This window comes from Filicampus tigris, chromosome 5 (assembly GCF_054856515.1).
Source record: "Filicampus tigris isolate MCC_2025a chromosome 5, RoL_Ftig_1.0, whole genome shotgun sequence".
Classification (NCBI taxonomy): Eukaryota; Metazoa; Chordata; class Actinopteri; order Syngnathiformes; family Syngnathidae; genus Filicampus; species Filicampus tigris.
In genome coordinates this window covers 10,625,324-10,638,706 of record NC_141221.1, presented here as the reverse complement: position 1 = coordinate 10,638,706, position 13,383 = coordinate 10,625,324, and the positions used below count along the sequence as shown (strand labels likewise).

General features: G+C 42.2%; 1 protein-coding gene across 8 annotated transcripts; it reads right to left on the bottom strand.

Moving 5' to 3' along the window:
* Positions 1–213: 213 nt before the first annotated feature.
* Positions 214–11,585, bottom strand: kansl3 (KAT8 regulatory NSL complex subunit 3). Of its 8 annotated transcripts, XR_015086765.1 has the most exons (23): positions 10,884–11,378; positions 10,006–10,280; positions 9,585–9,755; positions 9,412–9,502; positions 8,486–8,671; positions 8,277–8,405; positions 8,074–8,190; positions 7,876–7,974; positions 6,891–6,962; positions 6,741–6,815; positions 6,494–6,651; positions 6,357–6,420; positions 6,054–6,242; positions 5,529–5,682; positions 5,154–5,231; positions 4,374–4,547; positions 3,645–3,732; positions 3,282–3,409; positions 2,846–2,952; positions 2,284–2,488; positions 1,672–1,767; positions 1,470–1,585; positions 214–622 (listed from the first exon to the last, which is right to left on the bottom strand). XR_015086765.1 is itself a non-coding variant. In XM_086030243.1 (22 exons), exons 2-22 carry the CDS (start codon positions 10,215–10,217, stop codon positions 620–622), a joined length of 2,616 nt encoding a protein of 871 aa, XP_085886369.1. In that variant the 5' UTR covers positions 10,218–10,280; positions 11,394–11,585; the 3' UTR covers positions 214–619. The 8 variants fall into 8 exon arrangements, 7 of the variants coding, with proteins under 7 accessions (XP_085886369.1, XP_085886367.1, XP_085886370.1 ...); XM_086030243.1 differs by lacking the exons at positions 1,672–1,767; positions 10,884–11,378 and adding an exon at positions 11,394–11,585; XM_086030241.1 differs by lacking the exon at positions 1,672–1,767 and having other exon boundaries at positions 10,884–11,379.
* Between the last annotated feature and the right edge of the window lie 1,798 nt (positions 11,586–13,383).

Genomic DNA, 13,383 nt, shown 5'->3' with positions numbered 1-13,383 from the left:
GCCAGCAGTGACAAACAAAGCGTGCCTTATATAAGAGGGAACGCACACAATCTTCCTGGCCTTATCTGCGTGCAGAATGTAAGACAGGATGTCTGCTCAGATGAGTGGGCTGTATTTACGCTGCTGCTGTAAACACGCCACTTGAGCATTAGGTCAGGCTTGAGGGGAAAACACACGGGATGGCCAATGTAGAATGGCAAATAGTAGGCCAAATTGGGGGGGGGGATTACGATTTTTACTCAACAGCAAAAAAAAAAAACAGTACATATTATTATACATTATAAATATATTCTGCAACTTCAATGAACATAAGCGTATCTTTGGAATATTGATGTCCATGTTGCTATGAAAGACACAAATATGCTCCTGCTATTAGATGAACAAAAAAAAAAAAGATGCACAGTCAAGCAACATATTAGTTTTTATACCACACTTAACTCCTGTGCCAGGCTTTAACTGTGATTAAGATTTCAATCAACAAAAGTGTCCACTATTACATCTCGTGATGTTCCTGGAAGCTCAAGTGAAGCAATACGCAGACAAAAGCTTGTTGAAAGATCACTACAGCAGGGGCCCCTCAAGTATGCTGGTCCCATTTGGGTCACTTGAAAAAACTTGATTACTGCAAGAAAAGAGTAAGAGAGATCATCTCATATAATAAAGCAATACTTTTGGGCATTTTGTAATTTTTTTTCTAAAGCCAATCTAAATAGTATCTGGTGCCTATTGTTTACGTGACAAAAAAAAGTGCCTATATAGCATGAGCATTTTGGCTTTTTTGAAAAGTCCTACTAAAGTTGTATTTGTATTTACTATTTAGAAATGAATGTCGAATAAATGCTCTCCATTCATGCTGAAAACAATGCATTTTTTTGTATCCACATGATTCAAAAAGCGTCCGAGGTGCAGCTCGCAACATCCAATTTAGACAAGCTCAGATAGGATTTAGCTGAAGCCATTATTTCACTTACCATAATTGTCTTTTTTTTTTTTCACACATCATAATTGCACGCCGCGAGACAATGAAAAAGGGCGACTACATTAGCACTTATCTGGATGTTCTAAAGCACACATTTTCTTTTTGGCGAAAAATAGCAACACTCACATTGTCATCTGTGGAGGCCCTTATTTTGCATTTGTCTATATTCACGCACCACTCCATCCATTTTATATAGCGCTTGTCCTCATTAGGGCCATCTGACTTTGGGAGAGAAGTGGGGTACACACTGGACCGATCAACCACCATCCACATTCACATCAATGGACAATTTAGTCTTCCATGAATCTAACATGTAGCTGAAAGCTAGAGTAGATGGAAAATTCTGGGACAGGGACCTCTAACGAAAAAAGGTTGAAAGGGAGTAGCTAACAGTTTTATTGTGGAAAGTGACATGACCCGCCTCCCTCTCGTCGTTTACCTCATCTCCGCAATCTCATACTTTTGAAGGCATTCAACAAATGAGACGCACCTGAGACTCACTGCTCTGAGCAGGTGTCACCTCAGCAGCTTGGCTGAGCGATCCCGCTCTGCTTGCAGGCTGCGCTCCTCGAAGCATCACTGTTATGGATGAGGGGGCTTTCTGCCCTAATGACGACACACAATAAAATATGCTCAGCACTAAATGCAATAGAAATGCAAGTGTGCCACTAAGAGGACATGAATGGTCTTACGGTTCCATGCAAGTCAAACTGGTAGCTCGACAAAGAAATGAGGACTACAGCAAATGAGTCAGGTTTAGTTTAGGGGGATGGCATATGCAGTTGAAACTGAAGAAAAAAGGGGGGAAAACAGAAGCATTTAACAGCCAGTATGATTCCAGTTTTTATTGCAACAGGGACAGAGGTTGTGTCATGTCAATACATGTCAGCATTTGTTGCATTTGTGGATATTACATGCGGGTGACTGAATGGAGCGTTTACCAAACAGAGTATGGCATGACGAGACAAATAAAAATAAAATGACAGCTTCAAAATTTAGTCTTTCACACACCAAAAATAGCTGACCAACTTGACACACAATTATTTACAGCTTCATATATTTATACTATCTCCCTAAACAGTGCATGAAAAAAAAAAAAAAAAAAACGCAAAGTAAAAACCTTTTTTGACCTGACTTTTTGAAATGTGTCACAGTACAAATTCTATTGTACTGCTAGTCTGTCTCCAGAAGCTGTCTTGGTCATCAGAGCTGCCCTCTTACACAAGCATCCTCGCTCAGCGAGTGTTGGCTGAACAGCGCTGCCGGTCAGCGTGGCCGTCGCCCTTTGGCAGTACGAGACATACCGGCGGTCTGGTTGGTGATGTGGGCCAAGCCTGGCAAACTGCTGGCAAGCTTGGCCAGTCCGCCATTTGTGAGTAGTTGGTGGATCGCGTTGGTTTTGGCCACGCCCCCTGCAGTGACCACGGGAACGGCGCGGAGTAGAGTGCTGGTATTGGTGGTGGTGGAGACGGCACTCAGGACCTGACCGTGCGGCTTGCCACAGAATGCCTATAAAAAAACGTAAATTACTGCTGAACCAAAATTCTAAATCCATGTCTGAATTTCATTGGTTAATTGTCATAAGATTTTTGTGTATTTTATTATTATCATTTTATTATTTCATTAGGAAGGTTAACTACAATTTAGTCCATGTGTGTACCTTTTTACACAACTCCAGGTTATGACTCATTTCCGAACAGAGGCTATTTTTTTTTTAGTCCGGTGGCATCACAGACGCTTGTAACATATTGCCAGCGGAAACTTTAAGCTAATGCTCATGAAGGTAAATGTTCAGTGGTCCGACATAAAGAAGGAAGCAGGCCATATGTGGCTCACATGCCTTCTTTTGTCCATTTGCTGTCATACCTGTGTGCTTCCAGTGCAGGCTTCCGCAGAGGGCAAGCTAGGTGCTTTGGTGACGATCTCCTGAAGACTGAAACTTAGTCCTTGGAGCAAACTGCTGGCGGAAGATGCTGCACACACAGACACAATTACCATGATCGATCTTTAAAAACTATCCCCGTCCCAACCCATGCAGCAGCCCTGTGGCAGGCAACCTCGAACTGGGTGGAAACACACAACACGCACCACATGTCCAAAGGGCAGGACAAGTGACAAACAGTGATGGTGTAAGAGGTGATCGATGACATTTGTTTCAAAACAGCTCTCACACACAGCTTGATGTCAGTCAAAAATGGTCAGAGTGGCTCCTGGCAGTGATGAGGCTATAGCACTGCGCGGCAGAGGCTATAGCGGCACAGTTGCGAGTAGGATCAAGCGCGGGGGGGCATGGTAAAGATACCTTGGGCGGTAGCCGGAGCTTGCACCTGGATTGGTGCGGACGACCCTGACACCATGCAAGGCTGCCCGCTGTTGAAGGAGCTGGAGCCTGGGGACAGGGCACCAGACACCTCTGAGAGACTAGCAGACCTGCAGTGACACACATAACCACCAGTCTACTCAAGAGCCACCTCAGAAAGTGCTCTGTGGTCAAAACTCTCCGTTTTCTTAATAGTGCGCAACAGCCCCTTTGCATCAGACAAACTTTTTGGTTTGTTTGTTTGCTTGTTTTGTCCAGCTAGGTGGGAATGGGGCATGGGTGTGGTTAGGGGTTTTGTACCATACTGGTTATTATGGCCACGTGCAGCTGGGCAGACTAGCTTACCGCTGGCCTGTGAGAAGTCCAGAGAGCTCCACTGCTCCGGCCACAGATTGTCCCATTGTCACTACTAGAGGCTTTCCAGAAACACCCACTGCACAAAGACAACATCCAATGTCAAAATTCTGTTAGCTTGGCTGCACACTTAGAAAAGCCCATTATCCATAGCAAGGATTCACAACCCAGTATGTGCTGCTGAAAATCATCAAATCAAAAAAAGGCCACCGAGGTCAAAATTGTGGCTTTGCCTCTGTAAACTCAATGTGGTGCAGTATACAGTAATGCCTCGCCATTTCGCGGTCACAGTGCAGTGCGGGGTTTTCAAAAAGATTCATAAAAAAAAAAAAACAAAGTGAAAAAAATACAGCCATATCGGCAGCCATATCGTGGAAAGACACGTTTCAAGTCGCTCTACTTTGTGGTTTTTCACTTTTCGCGGGGGGTTCGTTCTGGTCCCGTTGACCGCGATAAACGAGGGAATACTGTATACAGAAAACCATCGTTATGGCCGGTGTTCCACAGTTTCTTTTTCTTAGAATTAATACTGTCGTGAAAAAAAGTATCATTCAGGAAGCAGTGTTGAAGAGAAGACTGAAAACACTGGTGCATTTATTGAACATCTTAAATTGACACCCAGAGCTAGTCTCGGTGCGATAAAAGCTGGACAACACTGAGCTATCTAATGTAAAATTCACTGTCATACACTATGTAGATAAAGATAATGTTAATTTGTACCTTCCTGTACAGCCGGGCTGATGGTGGCCCCAGCCGACTCGCTTTGGGAAAGAAGCGTGACCTTGATTTTGGCCCGCTTGGAAGCTTTGCTCGGGGTGGGGCTCGGGGTTAGCCGCCTCTTGCCGCGAGCTCTCAGTTCATCTCTGTCCAACGCCTCCATCTGATCACTTGTCACTGCAGGACGAGACATGGTGGGTTCATGAAGGGATAGCATCGTATACATTTCAAAATGAAGTCAACACAATGGATATGAATGTGACAAAACAGAACCAAACAAAATTCACAAAGGAATGGCGATTTTTTTTCTTCTTCTTTTTTTTTTAGTAAGGCTGTTGGTGAAGGCAAGGCAGTGCTGATGTATAAAATCACAAGTGGGCTTTTAAGTACACATTATACCACTTTAAGAATTATAAATTGCATCATAATATGGAACAATTCTACAATGCGCTGTGTAGTATTATATTGTATTGCAATAGTAGAATTACAATATAGTTATACTGCATGCATCATATCCGAAAATATTGTACCAACAGATGAGAATGAATTAATTTACATCTACCTAGTGGCACTAGCGCTTTTTTGATAATACTCAAAAGACAGTGGTTTGAGGCATGAGGTCTATTAGAGCGGAGGGTAGGGAACTCCCTGACATTGCATCTTAGAGTTGATTTTCCCTGACATCTTTGTGGAAAGCGTGGGGGCCCTATGAGGGCAGTGGAAGCCAAGGAGAGGAGGGGGGAAAAAGAGTGGAGAGAGAAAGAAAGAGGGATAGCCACTTACCAAAAATACAAGGAGGAGTACCAGGAGGAAGGTTTTTCCTCACAAGCATGTTTTGTTTCATAAAAGCAGCGAACTGAGCTGTGAAGGAGGAAGGAAGGAGGCCAGAGAGGAAGGTTGCAGAAAAGGAGACAAAAGCGTATTTCAGTTACGTTCCATCTTGCCCCATCAAGATGGGACGTGAAGAATATTTGTATACAAATCACGTCTTCTTTGCTCTTTGCTTTGATAATAATCTGTTTCCTCAGCTATGTCATATGCAGTTTTTTCAGTTGTCTACCCCAAGTCCTAAGTTTAAATTCAGAACTCGGTACAAAATGAGAGTAGAACCTCTGCTCGTGTGAGAATGTGCTTTTTCACTGCAGTCTCTCTTCTAACCTTGAGCCTGCTTGTGTGACATCACTGTGCCAGAGCGTTGCATGTGGGTCTTGAGGAGCTGTGTGGCTGTAATCAGACTGGACTTCTGCGCTGGCGACAGACCAGTCTTGGTTTTGGGGCTTGAAGTGGGACTGCTGCAGACACTGGACAAATCCTGTAAACACAAGTGGGAGGATATTTACGGCAAAGTGTTCTCCATTTAATCAAGTTCTACTGTCATATCTGTGACTTTGAGTGTGTATGGCTTTAAAAGGCAGTGAAGCTGGCATTGTCAACTGCGCAATACGTTAGCCAGTGTGTACGTATGTGCCGGGTGACTGGACGTGAGTGCTGACCACTAATCCACCTCACTGTGCAAATTAAGAACGTTTCTGAGAAGCATCAAGAAAAAACTGCCACTGCCCAGCACTAGGGAAGAACTTTCATTACTAGCCAACAGTTGAGCTTTTCTTGGCTTTCCGTGAAAATCCACACCACAAATGAACCTTGGATGAACGCTCATGCCTCAAGCTGTCATTAACTGACCTCTGAACCTGACGGAGAGATAGGCAGTCTGAGTGCGGGCGAGGAAGGCCGTCCTCTCTCCATGTCAAAAGGGAAGTCTCGTCGAGGCCTCCTTTTCTTCTCTGTGTCTAGGTCCCTCGTTTCCCCTGAGCCATGACTGTGGCTCTCTGCCCGTGTGAGGACGCCAGACAGGAAGTCTGCGATCTCATCCTGCGGATCAGTGAAACAACAACCAAAAAAACGTTGATGATTTGGGTTTACGAGGCTGCGGAAAACACACACCAAAAAAAAAAACACAGGGAGAAATAGATTTCAAGCACCAACCTGAATGCAGCGATCAACCATCGTCTGCGTCAGTCCCTCCGATTTCATTTTTGCAGAACTGATTCTGTCAAGATAAAACCGATTGACTGCATTTGTAAATGTACTTGGAGGACATTACGTCAGACACCATGACTCACCTGACGTTATCATCAGCTCCTCCCACCACCACCATGCTGTTGTCAGTTCTCAGCTTCTCTCGGAATTCCTCCATTCCTTCGACGGTGCACTGCAGAGCGTTCTGACCAACCACGAACAACACTGGGGTCTTCATGTCCAGCAGCGGGTCATCTACATCCTGCAGATCATACACACATATACATCAACCATTGGCTACAAGCAATAAGCAGAAAAAAACAAAATCAAATAAATTCCTTGAAGGCTCACCCCTCTTGGACCGTTGACTGTAAGCAGGGGGAAGCCGAGACAAACGACGGCGGTCAGGTACTCCATGAGGGAAACCTGTCGAGTAGTCACGATTAAATTAGCTGAAAAGGCCTCCATCAATTCAAACTTTGGAAATATGAGAATCCTTACATGACAAGCTATCAGAGCGCCAGCATTCCAACCAACCAGGATGACGGGTTTGTGGGGGAAGTGCCTGCGAACCTTTCAAGTTTGAGAGGCACAGTCAATCCGCTGTAGGAACATCACAATTCTACACGGTCCTACTTTTTTCACGTTGGCATCACAGCAAAGTCTGGACTAGGGCTGAACAATTAACTCATTCACTGCCATTGACGAATATACTTGTCGTATCATAGTTCAGCCATTCAATCCCAGGAATTTATCTATACATTTTTTCATATTTTTTCAAACGTTAGGGTAAATGTTTACAATTACAATGATTAATCAGCCTTAAACTGAAATGCTGAGGAACTAAAATTATTGCATATTTTATCTTTCCATTCAAAAACATGAGTTGGGATGATGCAGCCCAAATACAGGTGCATCCCAAATAATTACATTATCACAGAAAAGTTATTTAGCTCAATAGTAATATACAGTGGTACCTTGACATGATTTATTTGATATATGTCTTATATCAAATGATTTATTTCATGAAATTATGAGTTTCATTTTTTAAAATTGAACTACTTATTTATTGAGATGCACCTGTAAATGCAGCACCATCACTTTTTAAAATCTTATACAGGTTGGCAATTTAGTGCAAATTCCATCATTCTAAGATTACTGTTCTGTGTGATAAAAACAATCCATAAAGATGACCAAGTTGTGGCCGCTCTAAACTGATGTTTTTAGGAAAATTTAGCAATTATTATTCATAATCCCTTATGATTTTGAACAATATTCATTCAACCTTTATTTATCCAGGTAAAGCAATTGAGAACAGATATTCAGATTTGATGCTGACCTGTAAAAATTGAGGCGTAAAACAAAGCAAAACAGAATGTTTTGAAAACTGTAAGTAGTACATGAAAAATACCATAGATAATACTGACAGCAACACAAATGGAAAAGCACAAAAAATAAATAAAAATTGAAAAACAACGCCCTCTACCTCAATGACCTTTGCTCGAACGGTTCCCAGCATGTGCTCCAGACATTGGGTAATGCCAATATTGGCGCCACTGGTGACATGAGTGTGTATGGGGATGACCTGACACACACAAACAGTTGTTATCAGCACTGTTTGGAAAGACACCAAGAGCAGAATGCCTCGTAGAGTGAGTAAAAAGTAAGAATATGCATGCGCCACCTTGCCAAAACAGGAGAGCTGCGACTGCCAGAATCTCATTCGTCGTGATGTTGACACGGCTGGATTGGTCGGGCTTGATGGTGCTATTAGGATGAGTGGTGATCCGGGGAGCTTGCTCTGAAACATTGAAGACACAAGCATTTTTTATTATTATTTTTTGCCGTAATGCACTACACAAAGTTTTAATAAGTGTTGAATTGTACCGGTTTGTTTTGAGACAAAACTCCAACAGCTGGATCCCACGGACGCTTCAGGAGCAGTGAGAGGGCCTCGGCACTGGGAGAACCCGTCTTCGCCGCCGGAAGCAACATTCTGTCGATCAGCGACGGCAGCTTCCCGGACAAAAACGACAATGACGGGTCAGCACAAATCGCTTAGCAGGGAGTCGTGTGATAGTCCGACGTGAAGCAACCTTGCTTTTGAGAGTCTGAAGGACATCCAAGTAGGCGGCCAGCATGGCGAGACTCAGCGATTCAATCAGAGTGGTGTGCAACCACTGCGTCAGCTTGGTCTCCCAGTTCACACTGGCTAAGGCGTGCCGCACCTTTCTGGCACATTTGTCCACTGCTATCCTGCGTAATATTGGCTCATTGGATGCCTTTTGGGGGATGGGGTCACACACACGCACACAGAGTTCAACATGAATGAGTACATCCCCTTAGAAATGTAAGCTTTGTATATCTTTCTCAGTGAACAAAGATGTTTTTGAGTTTTGACTCAGCACTGGTTGAATTTACTATGACAATTACTCATTTTAGCAACATTAAATGAAATTGTTTGAAAAATTACATTTTGTCCCAGCACAATTAGTGGTCCACAATTGTGGGAGAATTTTTAGGTGTAAATTACAGGCTGGCCATAAAGTCTTTAGTTATTACAAAAGCAATTGGATAGACAACTCTGTGGAAACGATGACATAATTTAAAACTCACTGTCTTTCCCCCTTTTTCGACTCAGCATGAGAATATGACTTTGTTTTCAATTGTTTTGTTTTCAATTTTATTTATTTACAGCACTTTGTTTGAACAGTCGTGCATGCTTTTTAAGTACTCTATAAAGTTGAACTTGAGATGGGAGTAGATGTTTACCCTCTCACAAGTAGTGGTTACGGAAAGTATTCAGACGCCTTTTTAAAAAAATATATATTCAGCACTGTATGTGTCTAGTTTTTCTCAAAAAAATGTGTACCCAAAGTAGTGTCTGGTGAGTGTTTATGTCAAATGTCACTCAACAGGAATCACAGTATGTCACTTTCTCTATAATACAGTACATATTTCAAACACATTGGGTTCTGTCTTGTCTTGAATGATATAAATACACAAAACAAGCGCAACTTACATGTTCATTGGCCAAGCGGGCTAATCTTTCAGCATGAAGTGCTTTTAGGACTTTATTGAACAATTTGTTCTGTGCGACAGACCACATAGTCCTGAAAGAACAATGACAAGGTCGTAAACACACTGTGATAGAGACGCTTTTCTACGTTGACTTGCTCCAAGCGGTTGGCTTACTTGTTTATGTGTTCCTCCCAGTCATCAGGAGGAGGGGGACAGTCCGCAACAGTGCGAGCAAACAGGACATGCCGCTCACACTCCTTCATCACGCTCTGAGCTTTGTGGTTATCATACAGAGGAACTGCTGTGGGGGTGACCGTCTCCACGTCGATAACAGATTCTGAATCTCTGCAATAGAAGATAAAATCAAATCAAAAAATCAAAATTGTTGTTGTCGGCTGTTGAGAGCTTATGTTTAGCATCTACCCTGGTCCACTTGTGGGGGCCTTCAAATACATTCTAACTAGCGGTGGTAGGCTATATTAAATAAGCTAATGATGTTGCTCATAGACTTGCTGTTGTGGTACATTAGTTACTTCTGCTTTAAACCGTAGTAGACACAAAGCATTGTTATATAAAAAAAAATTTAAAAACTCACGGAGAGACTTCTGGCTGGCGGCGAGTGGTGACAAACAGCGTTCTTGTGGGCCGCGCGCTGCTGGCGTCCGGGTGAGCGTTCCACGGTTTGGCGTAGCTGTGGTCGAGACACACCAAGTCCAGCTCCCGATCGTGAGCCGACAGCTGGAAGAGCAAGGACGTCCCCATCTTTCGTGCCGAAATCTGGTAGTCCTTATCCCAGCCGCGATGCATCCTCCTCCTGGGCCCAAATGGACCCTGGGAAGGGCTCCACAACCTCTTGGGCTTGACACACAGCTGAAGGAGAGTGATGAAGTATAAAACACTTGACAGAGGGCGGTCCTTGGTTTATAAAGTTCCCGACATTCATTGTTTTGAGGTGACGAACACTGCGTGATGAACTAGTTCAGCGCAGCCTCGCAAGGGTGTCTTCATCACAAGAAGACCATGCTCAGGTACTGCCATACTAGGGCAGAATTATCTATATAATTGATTAATAGCCATTAATCACCACTATTAATCAATTATATAGATAATTCTTTTTGTCAGTTAGGTAGCAAAGGGGTGGAAAATTCCCACAAAATGCAGGTACATTTCCGCGGGAAGTTAAGAGGAATTTGGGAAATATTTAAAATAATAGACGTAGAAGCCAAGGTAAATGAGTTAACTCGACATTTTCATTTATCATGTTGTTATACGATACAATGCAGTAATATTTTCTTCATGAAAAAAGATCTAAGTGATGAACCTTAACGAATTAAACTCATACATGGCTTAGTCAAACACCTGTACACGATAATGTAAAGACATCCTTGATTTACAAAACAAGCCCTTTTAACATTACATAACATTATCAATATTGGGAAATTGGAAGAAATTTATAGTAATTACCGTACTTACCATCACTGATCTGTGAACGTGAGGCCGTTTTGTGCATACATACAGAAATATACCTCAATATTAAAAGGCAATACAGTACTACAATTGTAGCAATGTTTAAGACTGCTCGACACAATTATATTTAAATAGTTTTCTATAATCCAGTTAGTCCTCGATTATAGAATAGCAGAGTCTACGGAGAACTCTCTCACGTTTGTGAGCAATAATTATCAAAAAAATCCATCTTCAGAAGCTTTACAGCTGCTTTGTCTTCTTCTCTGAACACCTCCCTGCCATGACCCTGATCAAAACAACGCCATTCTGATTACGAGTTGAAGTGAACTCTTTACGGGCTTGAACGTACAAATGATGTACATCGCAATGCACCACTTAATCAGACGGCTATATGTTGCTAAACAAACACTCCTAACCGCCATAAAAAAGTGAGTGACTGTTGTGGGTGGGCTAGCCTAGCATGCTAAAGTTAGCATAGCTAGCTAAAAGCTAACAGAAGCGGTTTACGTCGCTCACCTTTGCCCCTATCGAGCCATATTTGGTCGCAATGGTTCAAAGTCTTCTTGCGTACCCAACTAATACAGGTATGTACATATTTAGGCGTAACTAATATACGTTACATAAACGACACAAGCAGTACGCGTTGGATTGCTTTCGTTTTTGTTGTGAATGGTGTTGCCATGTAGAAATGTCACAGCCCTAGGCTTCGTGTGAAACCACGTTAGCTAACTAGGCTGCTTTCCGACAAAACTGGCAACCCGGGTTATGGCGCGTAAGGGCTACCGCAAAACGGGGACTGGAGTTCACTCTAATGGAGTAGAGTTTGTTCTCGCGACATAACCCCAAAATACATTTTTACAACCAAGACGGACAACAGGTATAACGCTCAAGTGTACATTTGATTTTTAAGAAGGACAGATGATCCCGATCATTCGTAAATATCATTAAAAAAATATGAAAAAAAATCTCATTTGACTTACTGTACTGTATTTAAATTATATTCTTTAAAATAAATATATTTCAATATAATTCAAAACAATTACACTATTTTGTAATATACATGTAGATGCGTAAAAGTGTAGACTTGTTTATTTTACTTTTGCTCAAAAACAAAAAGTAGGTTCTGCAGGAATTTGTCTTCAAAGAAATATAGACAATCTGATTCTGATTCACAGTACAGTACTGCAAAGGGAAGAGGACATGACGGACTGTATGGAAACTATTATGCTACTGACTTTGGGATGAATATGCCACCACCGTGGCTTATAGCAGAGCTGGGCATCGCCTAACCGCCACCAGTTCCTGACTGCATAGTTAAACAACCCACGTGGTCCCAGTCGGTCCGATCCACACTCCTGACACTCGTCGAGTCAGGAAAAAACATACCTGTCAACTTTTACGTTTCCCCCGTATTTTATAAGGTTTTTGATCATTTCGTTTTTTGTTCGACCGATCTCGTCTTGCCCAATTTGGCTCTAATCCGGAGCGTCCGTTAGCGATTCCGACTGCAAACTTCGGCCGACTTTCACGAGCAAAGTCGGGACCACTTGGGTCGTTTAAATATGCAGACGGGAACTCGGTGGCGGTTAGGTGACGCCCAGTCAGATCTGGTTTATAGAGGCATTATTTGCCTCCAAAAAAACCCCCAAAAACCTTGAATTAATTTAAATCAATGGTTGCACAATATAATTTGTTTAACATACATTATTCTGTGAATAGAACGCCAGTTCACCACATTTTACGATCAACTGAAAATGAAGTACTTTTTTGGGGGTCCATGAGAAAATGGTCTCCATTATCATATAATTGTGCTAACGAAGAGCAGGGGTAATTAGTTCAAGGTAGAGGCAATTTGTGATTGAAAAATGATTACGCTGGAAATGCTCAATGGATATGTTAATGTTCTCTTACTAGAAAGCTAATATTGACAATTACCAAGTGGAGTTATCTGCCAAATGATCTTTGAAAGTTTGGTAATATCACTGCCAAAAATGCGGTATCGTGTGTGATATTTTCTATTTATTGACATAAAGAGGTTGTGACCACCCCTGACTTCATTCTATTTATTGCCAAAGGTACTTCTACTGTCCTTCACTTTGATCATTTGAGTCCCAAGCCTCTTTTCAGTCTGATGAGACGCTTTGCAACAATGGTAAATTCAACTTGTATGGATATTTTGGTTTGCTTCTTTTTATTTTTACCTGATATAACTAACTTTGGATGGCAAAAATACTGTTGGCTTCTTTCAAAATATACTAATACAATTGTTTTCGATTGCCCTATAGATAGCATACCCGGCTTTGCTGCTATGTGCAGTGTTGTCACTAGGAAATGGCGCTTGCTATTTTAAAGTGTATGATGCAGGTAACGTAGAAAAATACTTGGTGCTGTATTCATGAAATAATTGCTATAGTCTCCACATGTATTATTTTTCATTAGACGCAACACATTGCCTGGACAAGCTCGATAATAAAACGTACCCAGTTGGATCATCTTGGATAAACAG

Excerpts from the sequence above, each read along its gene's own strand:
- kansl3 (XM_086030241.1), bottom strand. Across the intron at positions 8,406-8,485 it reads TTCAGACTCTCAAAAGCAAG|CTGCCGTCGCTGATCGACAG; the intron begins GTTGCTTCACGT and ends TTGTCCGGGAAG. Across the intron at positions 6,421-6,493 it reads GGAGCTGATGATAACGTCAG|AATCAGTTCTGCAAAAATGA; the intron begins GTGAGTCATGGT and ends TTATCTTGACAG.